We start from the raw sequence: 18,385 nt of genomic DNA on the forward strand, positions 1-18,385 counted from the left end.
GGGTAATGTTGTTCTAATAGTGGATGGCTTCGGGTGGTGGTTGCTGTTCTCCGTCATCATTGTTCGTGTCAACCTTTCGTCCACTTCAGGATTCCAAAAGAGTACGCCTAAACAGGTGTGGCATAGGTGTTGATTGCCTGGAGTAAGTTGCCTTCATTTAATTCGGATTTCATAAACGACTTCACTCTTTTGGTGTTTTGATCCTGGATTCTAGCTTTTGTCTGCTTGTGGTACATCCTCTTAGTCTGTTGAAATCCTAGATATTTCTAGTTTTCTCCGTTTTACATCACCTGTACGATATCTCTGTTAGGAATTTGCCATTTCCGTTCATGACAATGCCTTTCTCGATATGTAGAGTCTTGTACTTGGACAGTTCAATATCGGTGGAGAATCGATGTGTTATATCGAGAAGGTTATTGATTTGACGCGTATTTGCTGGATATAGCTTTATATCGTCCATATAAAGAAGATGGGAGATGGTACAGTTGGTGTCTCTGTTCGTTTTAATATTAACTCCGAATAATGTATCATTGAGCATGATAGATAGGGGATTCATTGCAAGGCAGATTCATAATGGACGCAAGGAGTCGACCTGGTATATTTTCCTACGAATGGATATTTCGTCAGTACTGAGGGAGCTTGGACCGATTTGAAGATGTAGGTTCGTTCGCCATAACTTCATCTTTGTTGGAAGGAAGCTTACAATAGTTTGGTGAACTTGTAAATTTGCAAGACCGACCTCCACAAGCCAGTAATGAGGAACACTATGAAACTCTGTGTATATTCCGGTGATCTCTCTGTGCTCTCACTGTATCACAGAGTCCATGATAAGTTTTTCTTCGCACACTTAGTGATCTCATCTGCAACCTTTCTGTTTTTTTGCTAAGATTCAGTTGGAATTTCTGGAATTGTTGGCGATATTCATACTGAATACACTGTTTACATCAAGACTCACAATTACATTGTCTGACGCGCGTTTCGATTACTGAAGGTAAACAGTTTTTTAATAGCATCTCTTCGGTTGCTATCCAGTCGGCATTTCTATTGTGGATTTTGGGAGTTGACCACAATGAGGACCAATATTTTTCCAAGGTCTGCTTCGATGCCATAGGTTGTTGATTGGTGTTGTTATGGGGCATAGTTTCTTGTAAAATACTTTTTGGTTGCTATGAAAAGTGTTATTCTGTAGCTTCTCCTTTCTGTACTTAATGTATCTCGATAAACGTTTGGATTTCGATTTCAGCTTTTGCTAAAGCAGATCAATATACTCACGCAAATGTTGTTGATGTTCTGGATGCTGTATGTGAGTACCTATTTTCTTGAATATTTTTCTGATGTGGTTTCTCAAGCGTTTAGAAGATTTTGTACAATTATTGTAGGCCTCTTAGCTCGCTCCTAATGGTATCGATGGAACGTTCTAGACGGCGTTGCCACCACGGGTTTTTGTTGGTGTTGTTGCTATGGATATTTGTCACGTATATTTGCTGATCACGTAGACGGAGTACTGCAATAGCTCCGCAATAAATAAGTGAATGAAGTCGCTCGAGCGTATTGTAGTCAGTGCACAGGATTCCTTTTAATGAGTCGACTCCTGCAATGATGTTATTAGAGTTTTTGTTGGTTCTTAGCTTAGGTAATTTTGGTTTGTGCCTTCAAATTCCGTTAATGCCTTGTTCATTTCGAGTGACACTTTTTCGACGATATTTGGTTCGGTATTATCTAAATCGAATATAGTTGGTGAAGTTACCTTCACGTTTGCCAGTGTGGGTTTTACCGTGTGTACCGTTTGCATCTTACTCCTTCTCTGGTCAGCTATACGTTGTTCCGTTAAATGCTGCAATTCTGGGTACCTCTCAACAAAATCACGATGAATGGCGTATCGGTAGGTGGTCATATCGGTCTCCATAATAGGAGCGCATAATGAATGAATTCAACTCACTGGCCTACTTAATACACTTCCTAAACAATCCGGTTTCCGTGGTAGTAGGCACATTGACTTGAGTCGCCGTAAAAACAGCTGAACAGGACAAAAGGTTATGGTGGTACATTGCTCATTCACCCGTTTACTCTGTAAATTATTCATCATTTTTTTGCATTTTAACCCTTCTAACAGAGGATAGGGAAGATGTGAAAATTGAATAGGTGGCCAAGGGAGGCCAAATAGAGAAAATGAAGATGTGATCCCACAAAAAGGCGGGTTTAAGAGACTAGTGAAACAAAGTGAGTATCGAAGAGTAAAATCTCAATTTAGTCGCCTTTTACGACACGCACTAGACACGCACGAGACACGTTGGGGGTCTTCTGCAAAGAGATCCCGCTCACCCACCAGTGAAACCATACACCATGACTTTTTGCTTAGAATTTTACTTTCTTAAAATAATACATACATAGAGATGGGAAGGCACATAATATGGCAATATGACTCCCTTCACTGGAACAAAAATGTCGATATTGCCCTGAGAGAAACATAAATTCAGAGCTGAAGAAAATTGAAAGCCGCAGTCCAAAGCTCTATATCCCGTCTTAGACACTCTAGCTATAGCTCAGTAAATAAAACAGTAAGAGATCGAAAAAATACATTGCCGTAAATATCACATTCCCATTCTCACAAGATTTTTGAGGGATCACATTTAGAGAATGAAAATAAAAAATACAGCCGACTACAAATTTGTGAAGGAGAGAGTCAAACACCGAAAAATGTTCGCATACATCGAAAAATACTGCATGCACCCGTGCTCAGGTATTCGGTTTAATAGAGATCGAAAATGGAGAACTAATCTCCTCAAAACCTTCTCTCATAGGAACTTCAACAAGTTCTAGCATTCGCCTTTCGGACCCGACTTGGTTTCCAAGATTTTCTCGCTAGTTATAGATGAACTACATCGACCGAAAAAGCGAATGCAGTCTTCAAAAGCATATTTTAAAGCATCATCTCCTCACTGAGATAAGACTGATCGGCAAGTATCTAAATCTAATTGGTCAATATTTAAAATAGCAATAAAAATGTTTTCCATTGTACTCGTTGCTTGTTTCTTTTTATTCTCAATACACCAAGAACAAACCTCGTCATTTTTATAAACTAACAATTTCTACAAAACTATCTAGTTCTAAAAATATATATTAAAACATTGAAATGGTTGACTGATTTTTTTCATAAGCGAACAAATTGGCAATTTGCTTTTTAATAACCTGTTGTCGGTGATCACAACAAACCCACGTCTCCTATACATCGCCACTTTAATATTACTCAGCGAATCCAACCTTGTTGAATAATGTTTGAATATTATCGAACGTCGACATCGAGCGTTAAACTTTCGCCCCAGCAAAAACGCCACGACAACCAACGTGATGACGCACGTGTGACGTCAAATGGGCTAATGTAAACTCTACTTCTACACTCGGATGATGCTTAACAAGGGTTGGATACAATAACGTTAACGACTCGATGAACGTTGGAAAGTTTCGAGAAGATTGGAACATTCGGGGTACAGGACAGGAATAGGAAAAGAATGGATAATATGGAAATTTTGAGGGGCTCTTTACTCTCTGAAAGGTCATTGACAATAAAGTCGGTGATCTTAGGCCTAGACACTTTTGAAAATCTAAGCCAGATATTAACCCAGAGAGTTTATTTATTATAAGAAAAGTAGAGTTGAAACTGTGGCGTCATTTACAAGCAGATCTTTTCAAAGATTAAAATCAAATTCACTGTTTGGAATATTTTAATGAATTAAAATTTTGTGACAATTTTAAAAAATGGTGAAATGAAAACGGGAAAGCGAATGAAATCCTAGAGAACAGATGTTCAATAAGAATTATAAAAGTTGAATGGAGGGGCGATGTGAACTGTTCGGATAATGATAAGACACCATCGTAAATCTATTCAGATATACTTCACATTCTACCAAACTTGATAGATTATGAGATTTATGATATTTTGACTACATAATTCTTATAAATCTCAAACTGTAGCTTAAGCAAGTGAGTTGTTATTTTCTGAAAATACAGAATACTATAATTTAAATATCAAACAAATATAATATCAAATTGTTATTCATCAAACTGTTTGATCGTAGTTTCATTGTTAAAATGTTTTATTTGTGTCGTTTATTGTATTTTTAACTTGTAATTATAATATCTATTGACCCAACATTTAACATCAGTAACAATTTTAGCAATGAAACTCGGATCTGCACAAAGACGATTTTTCAATTATATGCAAATTGAAACGATTTTCTCTTTGTTCATCATTCAAAACTCTTGACACTTAATTTATCTATTAACATGGGCCCGTGCGAGAATATAGTTATTTACTTAGCTTTCAAATAATCAATCCCCTGTTTGAAAGAACACGCTTTTCCACTTAATGCAAATTTTCATCGGCTTTAAGGTACAAGAGCGTTCCGACTGTTCCTTTTCATAAACTCGTTTATTTTTACTTTTAAATAGTTCATACCATTCTTAATCAATCTTTAAAATTACTATATCATCCTCATAGACAGATACCAACATTGGAATAACAACAATTACCCTGTCTGACACGCGTTTCAATAACCAAGCTATGGTCTTCAGAGGCTTACCTATTTGATACTAAATTATCCCACCAATGAATATTTTTCCATGAAAAATAATTCCAGCGGGAAAAAACCTTCTTGGCGGGAATCTTCACATTTATTCTTTAACTATAGACTAAATAGGAATAGGTCTTCCTATTTGAACTGTTTTGACATTTAACAATTTCAATGCTATCAAATGCATACAACAATTTATCATTAGATACATTTTTCAACAATTTTACATTATTTATATCAATTTCATGATTATGATTGGCAGCGTGACCGGCAATACTCGATTTTTAGGCAATTAATCACTACAGCTAATTTCATATATACCACAAAGAGTGGTTTATATAAAATAAATAATGTGAAATTAAAAGCATAAAAATTGTTAAATGTAAGAATAGTTTAAATAGGGACAAAGGGCATATTCCTTACAGCCTGCTCTATAGTTTAGTACTTTTCTCTCTAGAACTATTTTTCGCGGGAGAAGATTCATTGATGGCCAAACTTGGTGTAAAATATGTAAGTCAAGTTAATAATGGCCTCACCTCGCATCCTCGCGTCTCTTGACTCGTGTCTAAAACCGACAAGAAGCGAAACGACGGCGAGGCAAGGGGATACGAACGCACCGTCTACATTCTCGCATTCCTTTCGGGAGACTTGTACAGAGAGTCTGGGGGTTCTGGGTTCAACATCTTTTAGTTAGTACTTCTTTTCATATCCCTATATTAATTTGATCCACGCACTCAAGGTTTTTTTGAAGATTTTAGACAAACGAATGTTTAAAAAGTGCGAAGAGGTTAGTGGTGGAACGCAGTACGGATTTAAAAACGGGCTAGATACCAGGGAAGCACTATTTTGTATGCAGTGACTAATTCAAAAATGCTATGATTAAAGATAAGATGCCTTCCTTTGCTTTATAGACTACCATACCAAAAAGCGTTTGACTCCATTCAGCATGACTTACTGTTTGACATCCTAAAGGATGTTGATATTAATAATAAAGACATCAGGATCATAAAAAAGCTGTATACAGATCAAACAACAGAACTGCGAAGTAGCGGGTCTCTAACTACGGAACACCTTCAGATACTTAGGAGGATCAGGATCACATATACGTAGAACGAATTTTTCAACTGGCGTTAAAAGACCATCGAAAAGGCATTAAAGTAAATGGAACACTTATCAATAATATTAGGAAAGCCGACGATACTGCGATATTAGCAGACAAGGTAGAAGACCTACAAGAGGTAGTCAATTCTATCAACGAAATTGGAACCAAACACGGACTCACAATTAACGCGCATAAAACCAAACTAATGATCGTAATCATATAATAACTCGACAAAGCTCAATTACTTGACAATGGAAATAACATAGATAGAGTCAATAAATTCAAATATCTTGGACGTATGTTAAATAAAAAATGGGATTTTGACTAGGAAGCTAAAACTCGGATGGCAATTGTAAAAATAAGTTCCTAATCCGCTGAGAAGACCCCCTAAGCCTTAGATTGAGGGTAATAAAATGCTATATTTGGCCAATCCTTTTGTATGGTGTGTAGACGTGAGCTCCTTAAACAGAATAGAAGCAATTGAAATGTAGCTGTTGCGCAGACTTCTACGGATCCCATGGACCGAGCACTTGACGAATGAAGAAGTAGTGAGGAGATCGGGTGTGGAGAGAGAACTGATCGCGGTAATTGAACAACGAAAAGTATTTTATTTGGGACACATTCTGCGAGAATCGAGATATTCAACTCTCAAGCTCATACTGACGGGAAAGATCGACGGAAGGAGAGGACCAGGGCGTAAAAAACATTCCTGGCTACGGAATATAAGAGACTGGTGTGGCATTCAGGGTGCGGCGACAATTATTCGTCGTGCAGAAGAGGGGTGCCTTCAGATAATAGATTAGAAGCTTTGGACAAGAGAACCCCTCACGCTGCAAAGTGTATGGTACTTGAAGAAGAAGTATATTAACATTGAAATCTCAATATAGGATAATTCTAGGCCTCAATAAAATTAACTCATTATTTATTTGTATAACTACAAAGATGAAGCAATTTCTTCTTGATTAGATAATTTAAAAAATATACGGCTTTAAGAACTTGCATTTGTAGGCAAAACTGTAAACGAACAAAATTTTATGTATTTCGAAAGTGCTTGATACAAAAAAAAATATTGAAAACATTGCTCACTAAAAGGTACCTACTCAAGCTTGTTTTAAAAAAAAACAATAACGACAAAGTTATAAATGAAAAAAAAATGTTGATATAAGTTTGATTGCTTTATTTAAACTCCGATACTTGCCTTTTCACAATTCCATTGGTGTAGATTTTCTGTGGTATTATTGGAAAAAATGACTCTTTTATTCTCCATTTTCTTCTGGAAACTAATAATAATGAAACGGTACACCTTCATTAAGACAATGGAATAAACTGAAATGATGTAATATATGATATTTTACTTTGGTTTTGAATAGTAGATATTTTATTCATTATATTACTCTGTATATAATAATTGATACGTCTGAATGTAAAAATATTAAGAAGTCTTTTTCGGGCAATTTTGTTTATAAACTTGATATATGTTCTTACATTCATGATGCGTTTTATTTTCGCTTTGTTAACCAAATTTCTGTTTTTTTCAGATTGCGAGTCTCTTATAAGAAAAATGTTAGTATTAGAACCGAATAAGAGATATAGCATTCAACAAATTAAAAAACATCGTTGGATGCAAATGGGCGTACTTCCCATACTACCTCATACAATTAAAACTTCGAACGCTCAACCCAATGAACAAATTTTGAGACTCATGCAGAGTTTGGGCATTGACAGCACAAAAACAAGAGAGGTAACATCCTAATCTTTACCATTTTTCTACATCTCCCTTTTTTATGTATTCGCTCGATACAAAATTCAATAATATATACAGAGTGAGTCTAATTTATCGCGGAAATGCTAATAAGGAGAGGCGAGTAAATCATCACTATTAATATTAATAGGATATTCTCGATGGTCGAATCTATCTGCGTATTGTTCCGAGCTAACTCCTGCAACTAAATCCTGAATGGTTTCTGGAACGTTTATTTCAGTGGATATATATTTCAATATATAAAATAGAACTAAGTCTTTGCCAATCAATTTAAGAGCGTTTCCTTAGTGGGAAGCGGCAAAATTAAACACCAAATGTACTATCTCTAATATATTTCCGAGCTTTCGAATACTTATGTATTCATGGAGACTGAAATTATGGTCAAGTACAATATAAAAATACGTATAGGATTTATCAAAAGATATATATATATATATATATATATATATATATATATATATATATATATATATATATATATATATATATATGAATACAGAGTGAGTCATGAGAAACTTCTACCATATAGAGTTCTTCAGGGAGGATATCGTGTGGCAAATGATTTTCAAACTACTTAAATGATAAATGAAAACGACGATGTACATAGATGAACAATCGATCAACGCTTTATAGGACAATATTTACAGATGAAGTCCAGTTTACAAGTGCCTGGATAAATAATTCTCATAATTCACATATGTGGGCAGAAGAAAATCAGAAATGCTATTCGAGAACTTCGTTTCCAGTTAAGTTTTCGGTTAACTTGTGGATTGGTGTTATAAATGACAAATTAGTAAGTCCTTACTTTTTTGATAGTCCTTTAAGAGGATAGGTCTATTTGGACCTTCTACAAAATATTGTACCGAACTTTCTTGCCGACGCGAACGTTGTTATCCGAGGGATTTATTTTCAGAGTGATGAAGCATCTCCCCACTTTTTACTGTCATTGAAACAACATCTAAATAATGTTTGTGATAACAGGTGAATAGGAAGTGAAGGTCCTATTTCATTGCCTTCACCATCCCCTGATTTCAATCCCGTTGATTATCTTAGGTACTTGGGGATGATTGCAGTAAATAGTTTACATAGAGAATATTAATAACCGCCAACAATTGATTGGTAGAATTGTACATTTTTGTAATACTATTAGAAACGATCCCCAGAATATCCGTATACAGCAATTAACAATTCGGCAACAAAAATGTGGTCTGGGTTCCGAGAATCTACTTTTAATCATTTTCAGTTTGTTGCTGTTATAGTATTTTTTCCATTTCTTATCTATGCGGCTTAATTACATAATTTTAGTTATTGCTTTAAAATTGTTGCACTTTATTGTTATTAGTTGCTGTTTTTTGTTGTTTGGTATTTATAGTTATTGTAATTTGTTTCATTTTATCATTTCAAATAAAATACTTGAAATTTATAACATTTGCTTGAATTTATACCTTATTATGTAATACGTCATTATGGTTGTTCTATGTTTGATAAGATTTGATCGTTCAGTAAAAATTCAATAAAACTGCGACAACATTGTCCTTTTCATTGGTTATTGATGTAGTTTGGAAATTACTTATTGCTTCAAAAAAATATTATACATGATGCAATAATCAATACAAATCCCAAAGCCGGTCCTGGAATTTCTAAAGTTAGATAGTAGCAGTCGAATACTTCATGTACTGTTTCATGAAAAAATTTAAAAAATAAAATGAGCTGTGTAAACACTATAGCCAATTGAAATTTATGTTCAATATCACAAATCACCCTGTGATATAATAGAGAAGAGGAGTTGACACTTTTTAGTATCGACATATGGTAGAAGTATGTAAAGTTCCTCATGACTCGCTCTGTATAAATCTATTCATGATATTCATATTAAATCATACTAAACCAATCTTTTATAATATAGTAGAAAATAGTATGTTAAGAATAATTTCAATAAATGTAATATTTATTTTAAATTAAAAAATTTCAAGGACACCCTTCAAATGTTATACCAATAATCACTTTTGAAAATGAAATTTAGCGACCCAAATAATATACCACAATGGAAGCAAATTTGTTTATCGTATGCATCAATCAGAATAATATATGTAGATAGATTTCAGTTGTAAAATATGCAAGTAAGAAAACTACCCAAATGGACAGAATATATATATATATATATATATATTTTTTTTTTCACCCATAATCGACTTGACAAAGATTAAGTATTTTTATTTCTAAATTCGTAGATATTCGTCCATCCTTTTGCAGATGAATAGTCTTGGTTTTGGGTGGCTTCCAATTGCTTTTTTAATTGATAGTATTTTTGATATCCTGATCTAATTTCATTTAGTCTATATATTTTATATATTTGAATTATTTTTATTTTTTATCCCTTGAATATCAATAATAAAATTATCAAAACGAAAAAATTGAAATTCAAATGGTGGAACACATACTAAAGAGAATGTCAGTTTTTGATTCCATATAAAACAATCTTGGCCCTACCATTTATTCATCGAATATTACATTGAAACAAATATGAATATATCGTATTCACCACCAAAATCTATTGTTTCCCTTCCATCTAAGTGTTATCTTCCGTATGCATTTTTAGCCACCCGATTAAGGTATGTTACAGACCATATATAAAATCAGACCGTATGTGGTTTAGGTCGTATACATACGGTCTAAATTGGGCTGATCGCATGTAAAAAATATGTTATTTCATAGACCGTTTATATACGGACTATTGTGATTTAAGCCGTATGCTCGATTGCAGTGTTTCCAAGCACGTGGACAATTTACCGCTTTTTTGCTGTTGTTAAGTATTTTAGTAGCAGTACTTGTTTCAATCCCGTGAATGAAGAAGGTTTCGATGCTGGAAACCCATGTTCGGAAAATAGTGGCAATTTTTGCAGTAGAAACAGAAACATAGCAATGGCAAGAAAAACTGCTCATGATGGATTACAACTACAGGCAAAAACGAATGAAAGTAATATCAAATAGCAACCATCCGAAACCGAAAATCGGATCAACAACTGTAAGAATTCCTGTTCCTGACGTCGATCGAGGCAGAGGAGATGCTAGGTCAGTTTTAGCTGTAGTACTGGAAGCCACAGGAAGATGGGCTTTACCGCTTGGGAACAAAACATGGAGTGATTTCAAAATACTATGGCCGTCCAGTATTTAGAACGTGCCCTGCGAACATTTTGAAAACTGCAGAAGTTTCCAAAGACAAGGAAATCCCTCTTAGATCGGTGGCTACTGCTCAATCGACAGGACATGGACAAGGTTTTAAAAAATGTTATTGTAAGGGTAAATGTCAATCAAAGAAATGTGCTTGTCCAAAAGGTAATGTATTATGTAATTCTAAATGCCATAATAGCTTAAGTTGTACAAACAAATAAAAAAAATGAAATGTTCTGATTTTTATTCTTTACGTACGTGTTTTTATGTATAACAGTTCATTAAAAGACAAGCTTTTTCCACATATAGACTAATATCCTCAGTCCTTTTCTATACGGACTAGTCCTTTTATAAATGGTCTATTTTTCATAAATGGTCTGTAACAGATACATCAATACCCGAATCCAAATAGAAATAAATCATTCAAATTTCGAAAACTATTATTAAAAAAAATATATAACATTGATTATTTGCTTTGTTTACAGTCATTACGCCTAGCTAGCTACGACCACCATGCTGCCATCTATTATCTCCTCCTAGACAAACTGAGAAGTCAGTTAGTAGGTGGTGATAACCAAACAGGAGTTCGTGAAGCTCAAAGACGAAGACCGTCGAATGTAGCTGAACAAGCGATGAGGAAGATCTGCCGAGCAAGTACCACAGAAGACTGTCGTAGATTACTTCACAACACTTCTGCTGCTGCGCCCACTGCAAGCAACAGCAGAATATGCACTAAAGGATCAAGAACCTGCGATTCGCCTCCCTCGCACGGAATAGACGCTGCTAAGTTATTAGCAGCGACGAATAGTGAGGACGCTTTGAAGATTTTGAATCAAGCTAGTACTAAAACTGTGTTTAGCATGTGTAGCGAGGCAACTAAATTAATGTCTACTTTGCAGATGTCTGCTATACCGTCACCTTCTGTTGATAATACAGGTTTTAAAGAGTATAACCATCAAGGCCATGGGATACCATATTTAAATGCTGGGAGCTGTCTACCATCACTCGACATTCTTGAATCCAAAGGGTCCATCGGGAGGTTTTCAACAAAGTAAGCTCTAGAGTAGTAATTGAGACTTTTTATGTGGATTAAGATATTTTGACAACATTAAATATTTTTTACAAGTCTACACACGATATTTGATTTTATCTTGTTTTACTGTATTTTACTTTGATCTTACATTGAGTTATGTGGATACAGATTTGTCTGCTCATATTTAGAAACTGAAATTCACTTTTTCAGCCGTATATTCCTTCTCACTACGATAGCAACATAATAGTTGAAAAATATCTCTTTAAACTTAATTAAATTTTTGAAAGACGGTATATATGCGAAGAATAAGAAAACAAAAGTATATAACAACATAAGGGCAAAATATATGAAAAACTGGAAGTAATAGAACTACACTTTGTAAACAAACATATCAGGAGCTTCTATTAAACGCGAGACTAATCAGCACTATTTAATCATGTAGGGTGAAGATAAAGAAATTCAATGAGTAATACGAGGGTTACTACGTAAGTTCTTAGATATGGCAGCACTGATGTAAATATGTTAAAAACTACATTGCTATCATAACGTTTAACGTTTTTAATGGTGAAAGTACTCAGAACGTGTTATCATACAAGTGCTATTTTAACTACTTATAGATAGTTCAAACATTCATCTTGGTCTAAAAATGGAATTAAATCGGAAACATTTGTGGTCTCACTTCCCTACAGGACGAATTTCGTGAAGCTCGTGGAAAATCTGTTGTTGTACCAAGAAACAACGATGCTGGGCTTAAACTGATATTGCAAAATCGTCATGACATACCGTGCAGTTGAGGCGTACTTAGGCATATATTCAATATTGCATGAACATTTGGCTGTGATAACGATGGTTCGCGAGCCAAATCCAACAAAAGTTGTTCGTGCTCGAGGTACTTCCAAGCAAATGGTTTCCTGTATTTCCGGAAAAACTGAACATGTCACCAACGTTCCATTAGAGCAACGTAAAACGGTCTATTCTGAATGGTACGCTAGTATTCGAAGAAATCGGGGAAACCAATCCCAAAAGACGAATCATTTTGCACTACGACAATACGAGCTCTCACACATCTGTTCAAACAAAAACGTTTTTGAAGAGTTAAAACATCGAATTGATCGGCCATCTGCCGTTGTTTGGGACCCAAATCTTCTTTCTCCCGCAGATCAAAAATAAATTGCGATGGATGGATGAACTGTTTTCTACACCTGAAGAAACGGTTAATGCGTTTAAATCACATATTTTGCAGGTACCTCAATCGGAATGGATCAATCGTATGCAAAAGTGTATTGATCTTAATGGAGACTATTTTGTAAAACAATAAAGACATATCCGATTATAAACATTTGTTTTTATTTGTCTATCTCAAAACTTAGATAGCTGGACACAGCAATGCAAAGAAATATCGAATTAAGAAGAGAAACAAATGGAGAGCGAAAGAGGGTCACTTCTCTAGCTAGATTACGAAAAGCATTGGATGATATCAAGAATATTTTTTGTACTAGATTATGACTATTTTTAAAATTACTATCCAAGCTCCAAGAACAAAACCAGTATCAAATATATTATGCCATTTGAGTTACTGAAATTCTTTTTCGAATCGTAGTTCTATCTAAATTTTTCTTAGGTGAGATGCCAACTTAACTGAGTTATATAATGTTTGAAATGTTATTTTGGAGAAAATCAATTAATTAATTAACATTTTAGTACTCTCTTAAGAATCATTATGAATAAGAAAAATCTGGCATTCGGGAAAGTTACTCAATATATCTCTTTCACTTTGATTTCTAACTGATATTTTTATCGTGTGATTCAATTTTTTCAATTCTAAAAGCGTGATATGGAGTGTAGAATTAATAACAAATCTTAAATGACTGTGTTTATGTAGTAATTATCGAGAACAATTTCAATCGAACAAATTATAATTTATGTTTTATTTTCAGTTATAAAAGTGCAGAAATTCAAACCCAATACTCCAGTTCGACGGACGAAGGTGTTGAAACTGATCTCGAAGATCACCCACCTCGGTTAAGCTACACTTCATCGAATTCATCAAGCGGCGTTATGACCAATTTCAATACATCGAAAAGTCTCAGTCAAAATTTAAGCTGTGATAGTAATTTTGAAAGTTTGGAGTATCCATTATCCGAATCCAGCGAATTAGCTAGTAGCTTACCTAGCTGCACCTCAACAGAAAAAAAACCCGAACCCGTGTTAACATCAGCCAATGCTCTGTCCACACACTATTCGTTAACAACGAAACCGATTTTTCATAAGCATAATCCGCTATCGCACATATCCAGCTTCAAAACGACTAGAGGAATTACTAGATCTCCTGTCGACTTCAGAGAGGGTAGAAGAGCTAGTGACGGACTAGTTGCTCAACAAGCAACAGATACTGGTAAAGTGGTGGCGTTCAATTCACAAAAGTTTACTGAGAAACGTAAAGCCAAAGGTAACATCATTTATTTATTTGCATCTTTCTAATTTAATGATTACTATGTAATATCTCTAATCCCTATATAGTCTCCATCCATATCCGTAAATATTAAATATCTACAGGATCTTACAAAACAAACTCATCTAACGAAGACATGTTAAACATCATGATTCGATTCTATGCGGGTTCATTTGAAATGATTTGGGGAAAAACGTGGCACACCTGCTGTAACTTGTATATTTATAGAAACTAACCTGGAAAGAGACAGTAGAATACACTATAGGTCAAGCGATTGTCTAAGCAAGAATCGGTGTAGGTTACCCTCAGAGAGGAAAGGTGTCGCCGTTATTCTTGTAAATGTTGCAGGAAAGATATCAGGCGTTCCTTAATATTCTCAACAAATAATAAAGAGAAACTTACAGTTAATGCGCAGAAAGCGCATGCGATTATCTTCACTTTAGAATTAACACTATTAGGTCTATAAACTATAAACCAGTGCAAGGTTTTAACGGAAATTGCATGCGCCAAAGATATAGAATAATACCCTGAGGTATATTTCAACCGACCTATTAACAACCTTATAAAAAACGCAAAAGTCCAAAAAAAGTGTCCATATCCGAGGCGTTCTAGTTATTTGTTTTATAGAAATTAGGCTGCTAATCTGGTTCCCAACGAACTTGGGACCGGCAACAGTACCACAGTACCACAGATGATCTTATTAAATACCTGCAAATAATACAACAGAGAATTAAATTCAAGTTCCCTAGACGGTGAAGACGAAGTAAGCCAGTACATAGACAAGAATGAATGATACGAATGTACTACAACAATCAGACCTATAATGACCTATACATCAGACAACAAGGTCAGAAATATCAAAAACGAAACAAATTGTAGAGACCACGGAAATGAAAATTCTCACAAATCTCAGGAGAAACACTACGAGATCGTGAAAGAATCGAAACCCTCAGATGATCATGTGACGTAGATAACATTAATGAATGGATATCACAGCATAAGAAACAATGGAACCAACATATAAGTCGAATGACAGACAATGGACTGATAAAAATAACAAGAGAAACACCTCCAATTGGATTACGAAGTAGAGGTCGACCACGAAAGAGGTGCAATGATATCCTAAAGCCAGGATGAGAAAAGACATCGAAGAAGGAATAGGCGATAGACCTATTATGGAAGAAAGAAGAAAAGTATCTACGCATTTTCGCACTAGGCGAAGCTAGATCTATAATGCACATATTAATATATAATCAGCAACACATAAGTCAAACGCATAATGCAAATTAAAGATAACTATTGCAGAGCTGAAAATAGCATAACCTATAAATGCAACAGTTACGAAATAAATCTTAAACAACAAATTTAAAATAACTATAGCAGGTACTGGAAGAGAGTTGCACCCATACAGGTGGAAGCTACTCAGTATACGAACGGTTTAACGACATAGTGGCCTCTAAATATACTGGGTAACCGTAGCCACGATGACCTGGGCACGAGAGTCGAAAGTGTAATTAAAAGCTAGACTAAATGACCAAACAACATGCCAATGACATTCGTTGGATTAGAGCCCTTATACGGCAATGGAAAATCAGAAATTTGTGAAGAACAACTCTAAATTATGATTGAGGAATCACCAGGTTAAAGAAAAAGTTGATATTACATCCATCATTAAAATTTACAGTAGGTCTGAAAACTGGATATAAGAAAAAAATCAAAATTTCCAGGTACTTTGGATACATTCTATATCACTGCGACAGTTTATCAAACGTGCAGTTCTCAGTATTAAGCTTAGGAAATCTATGACAAGGAAGTACATGAAGTGCTTAAGCTTCCTAAAGCCTGTACTATACGATGCATCCAACGTTTGCGCCAACATTCGCGTTCCGACGTTGGCTGAACATTGATTGAAGGCTGGAACTTTACCTAAACTTAGCTGTAGAAATGAAAATGTTGCAAAAAATTATGCTAAGCTAGATGAAACTGGCACTTTTATTTTCCATACAAAACATGTAGCTTTCACAGGCAAGAGGACAAGAAGTGTGTATAGTTGTACAACAAGTGTTGGTTCAAACTTCGTCCAATGTTGGGTACTCCTTTGACCTGGGTCAAGAAAACCGACTTTCCATATTTGTTGAAATCACATTAACATTTTTAGTAAATTCAAACTTATATTTTTCCGCGATAGCGCGTATTCGGACCGAATGTGGCCGAAAATCTACCGATCAGCTTAAACGCTCCAGATTTTTATTCAACAAGAATACTAGTTTGTATGATATAGTTCTTGTATGGTAGGCAAGTGAAACTTGTTGCACTGATTGCCGACAATTCTTAATATTTTGCATATATTAGTTATCTTTTGTAGTTATAGTGTATAATTAGTGGAAGAAGTGATAATTTGCTATTGGTGAATCACGCAGTGGCTTCTTTTTTGTTATAATTATAAATATCATTGTTGACAGTTCTTGAGAAACGCAGCGTTACCAACCCGTCTACGTTAAGTGATCCGTAATTGTAATTATTAAGCATTTTTTATTTTTATTTTATTTATATTTTCTTCATTTATTTTATGTTCCGGTGATATCCGATGGTCCCTCGATTTTTAATTGATTAAACCGCGATTGAAAGGATTGTGCGAGTTGTTACCAGCATCCAAAACATCTTTAATCGTACAATACTAATTGTAGAATATTCCATTAAAAAATACACCATCAAATATTTCAGAATATAAAATGTTTGGTATATTTGAAATGCGTATTTATATTATTTCAGGAGTATTGGATATGCACCTAGTTCAACGCGAGAATCAAAGACTGCAACCGCAACACCCAGTAACGGTAAGGGAAATATCCGAAGAGGTAACACCAAGACAAAATCAATACCTGCAACCGAGACCTAACAAACGAATTAGTTTACCTGATAACTTTAATTATACAAATCCAGGAGTAGAAACTGTTCAACTGCAAACCGCCATGCAACATAGGTAAAACGTGTTTTCGCTGTACATAGATTATCTTGAGTCCAAAATTAGAATTATCTCTTTTAAAAATACATTACTCTTCAAGGAACTCCATTGTGTAACAAAAAAAGTAGGTCATAAGTTGACCCACATATTAGAGGACCAAAAATAACTCGACTGTACATAATTCACCTTAATGTAAATTTTTTTAAGAAGGTAAAGTCCTTGATGTACAAAGTGAAAATCAATTTTCACCAATATTTAATGAAATGTTTTCCATTTTATAATGAAAATGGATACACTTCATATAAAAACGAAGAAATTTGTATATCCCATAAAGCTTTTTGGGCTTTATAAATCCCCAAATATTTTTATGTATTAAAATTAAGTTGTGACATCAATATAACCCTTTCAAAATGTTTTTGTCTTTTATCACTCCATCGAATTATCAGTTTTTATTCTTTGTTGACTTTTGAAAACCTGTTGAACAGTTACATGCGGCTATGATTTTTTTTCTTATTTATTTGATTTATTTTCAACGATAGGGTGTATATTCTTAATTACTTAATTTATTGATAAATTATCTTTCCTACTAACTCATTTAAATTATTCAGACGTTTACACCAAGTACTCTAAACTATTTACTATTCACTAAACTATACACACGAAGACTTATCTAATTATTAACATATTAATTTATTTAAATACACCGCTTACTTATCTATACGATGTGTTCGTAATGGCATCAGATTATTTACTGACTTACTCGCAGATAAACAAGCATCTATTTATACAAAACGAATTTCTCGATCTTTTCAGTTCTAGAATGTAAACAAGAAAATGACTTCTATAAATTGATTCTATAAAAACGGACATAGCATACTATGAATGAGCTAAAAAAAACAATACGGTTAATGGAAGGACGATTCTGGTTCAGTGCATTGAAAGTTTGAACGTATATGAATTTAATTTGGAATGAATTTTGAAGAACTGGGCAGAAACGACAACGTTATAATTACAGATCGTATCAATGAAATGAAGGAGATAGTACGAAGACTACCGAATGGAACGGAAACAATAAACACCAGCATAACGGAATTTAGATTATATTTATAGATATTTAGGGTATGAAATTCACATTGGGAGAGTCAACTAGATTTGTGAAAGATAAAATTGCATCGTTTACGGATGGTCTCTGTGCAAAAAAGATTTTGGAGACCTCGTATAAAAAAATATTGTAGTAGGCGACGTCCATTAACAAGATGGTACAATATTGATAGAATGCAATCGAACTGGATGAATGCTGCACAGAATCGACACAGATGGTTTCAATTA

At 34.5% G+C, this 18,385-nt stretch overlaps 1 protein-coding gene across 1 annotated transcript in view; it reads left to right on the forward strand.

Moving 5' to 3' along the window:
* Positions 1–18,385, forward strand: part of LOC130450272 (serine/threonine-protein kinase SIK2-like) — a 140,024-nt gene that overhangs the window by 113,570 nt on the left and 8,069 nt on the right. Inside the window, exons 7-10 of the mRNA XM_056788588.1 lie at positions 7,212–7,414; positions 11,092–11,657; positions 13,577–14,088; positions 16,864–17,074. Of these exons, the coding sequence (XP_056644566.1) occupies positions 7,212–7,414; positions 11,092–11,657; positions 13,577–14,088; positions 16,864–17,074 (1,492 nt within the window). The remainder of the gene's footprint in view (positions 1–7,211; positions 7,415–11,091; positions 11,658–13,576; positions 14,089–16,863; positions 17,075–18,385) is intronic.

The sequence above is a fragment of the Diorhabda sublineata genome, chromosome 11 (assembly GCF_026230105.1).
Source record: "Diorhabda sublineata isolate icDioSubl1.1 chromosome 11, icDioSubl1.1, whole genome shotgun sequence".
Classification (NCBI taxonomy): Eukaryota; Metazoa; Arthropoda; class Insecta; order Coleoptera; family Chrysomelidae; genus Diorhabda; species Diorhabda sublineata.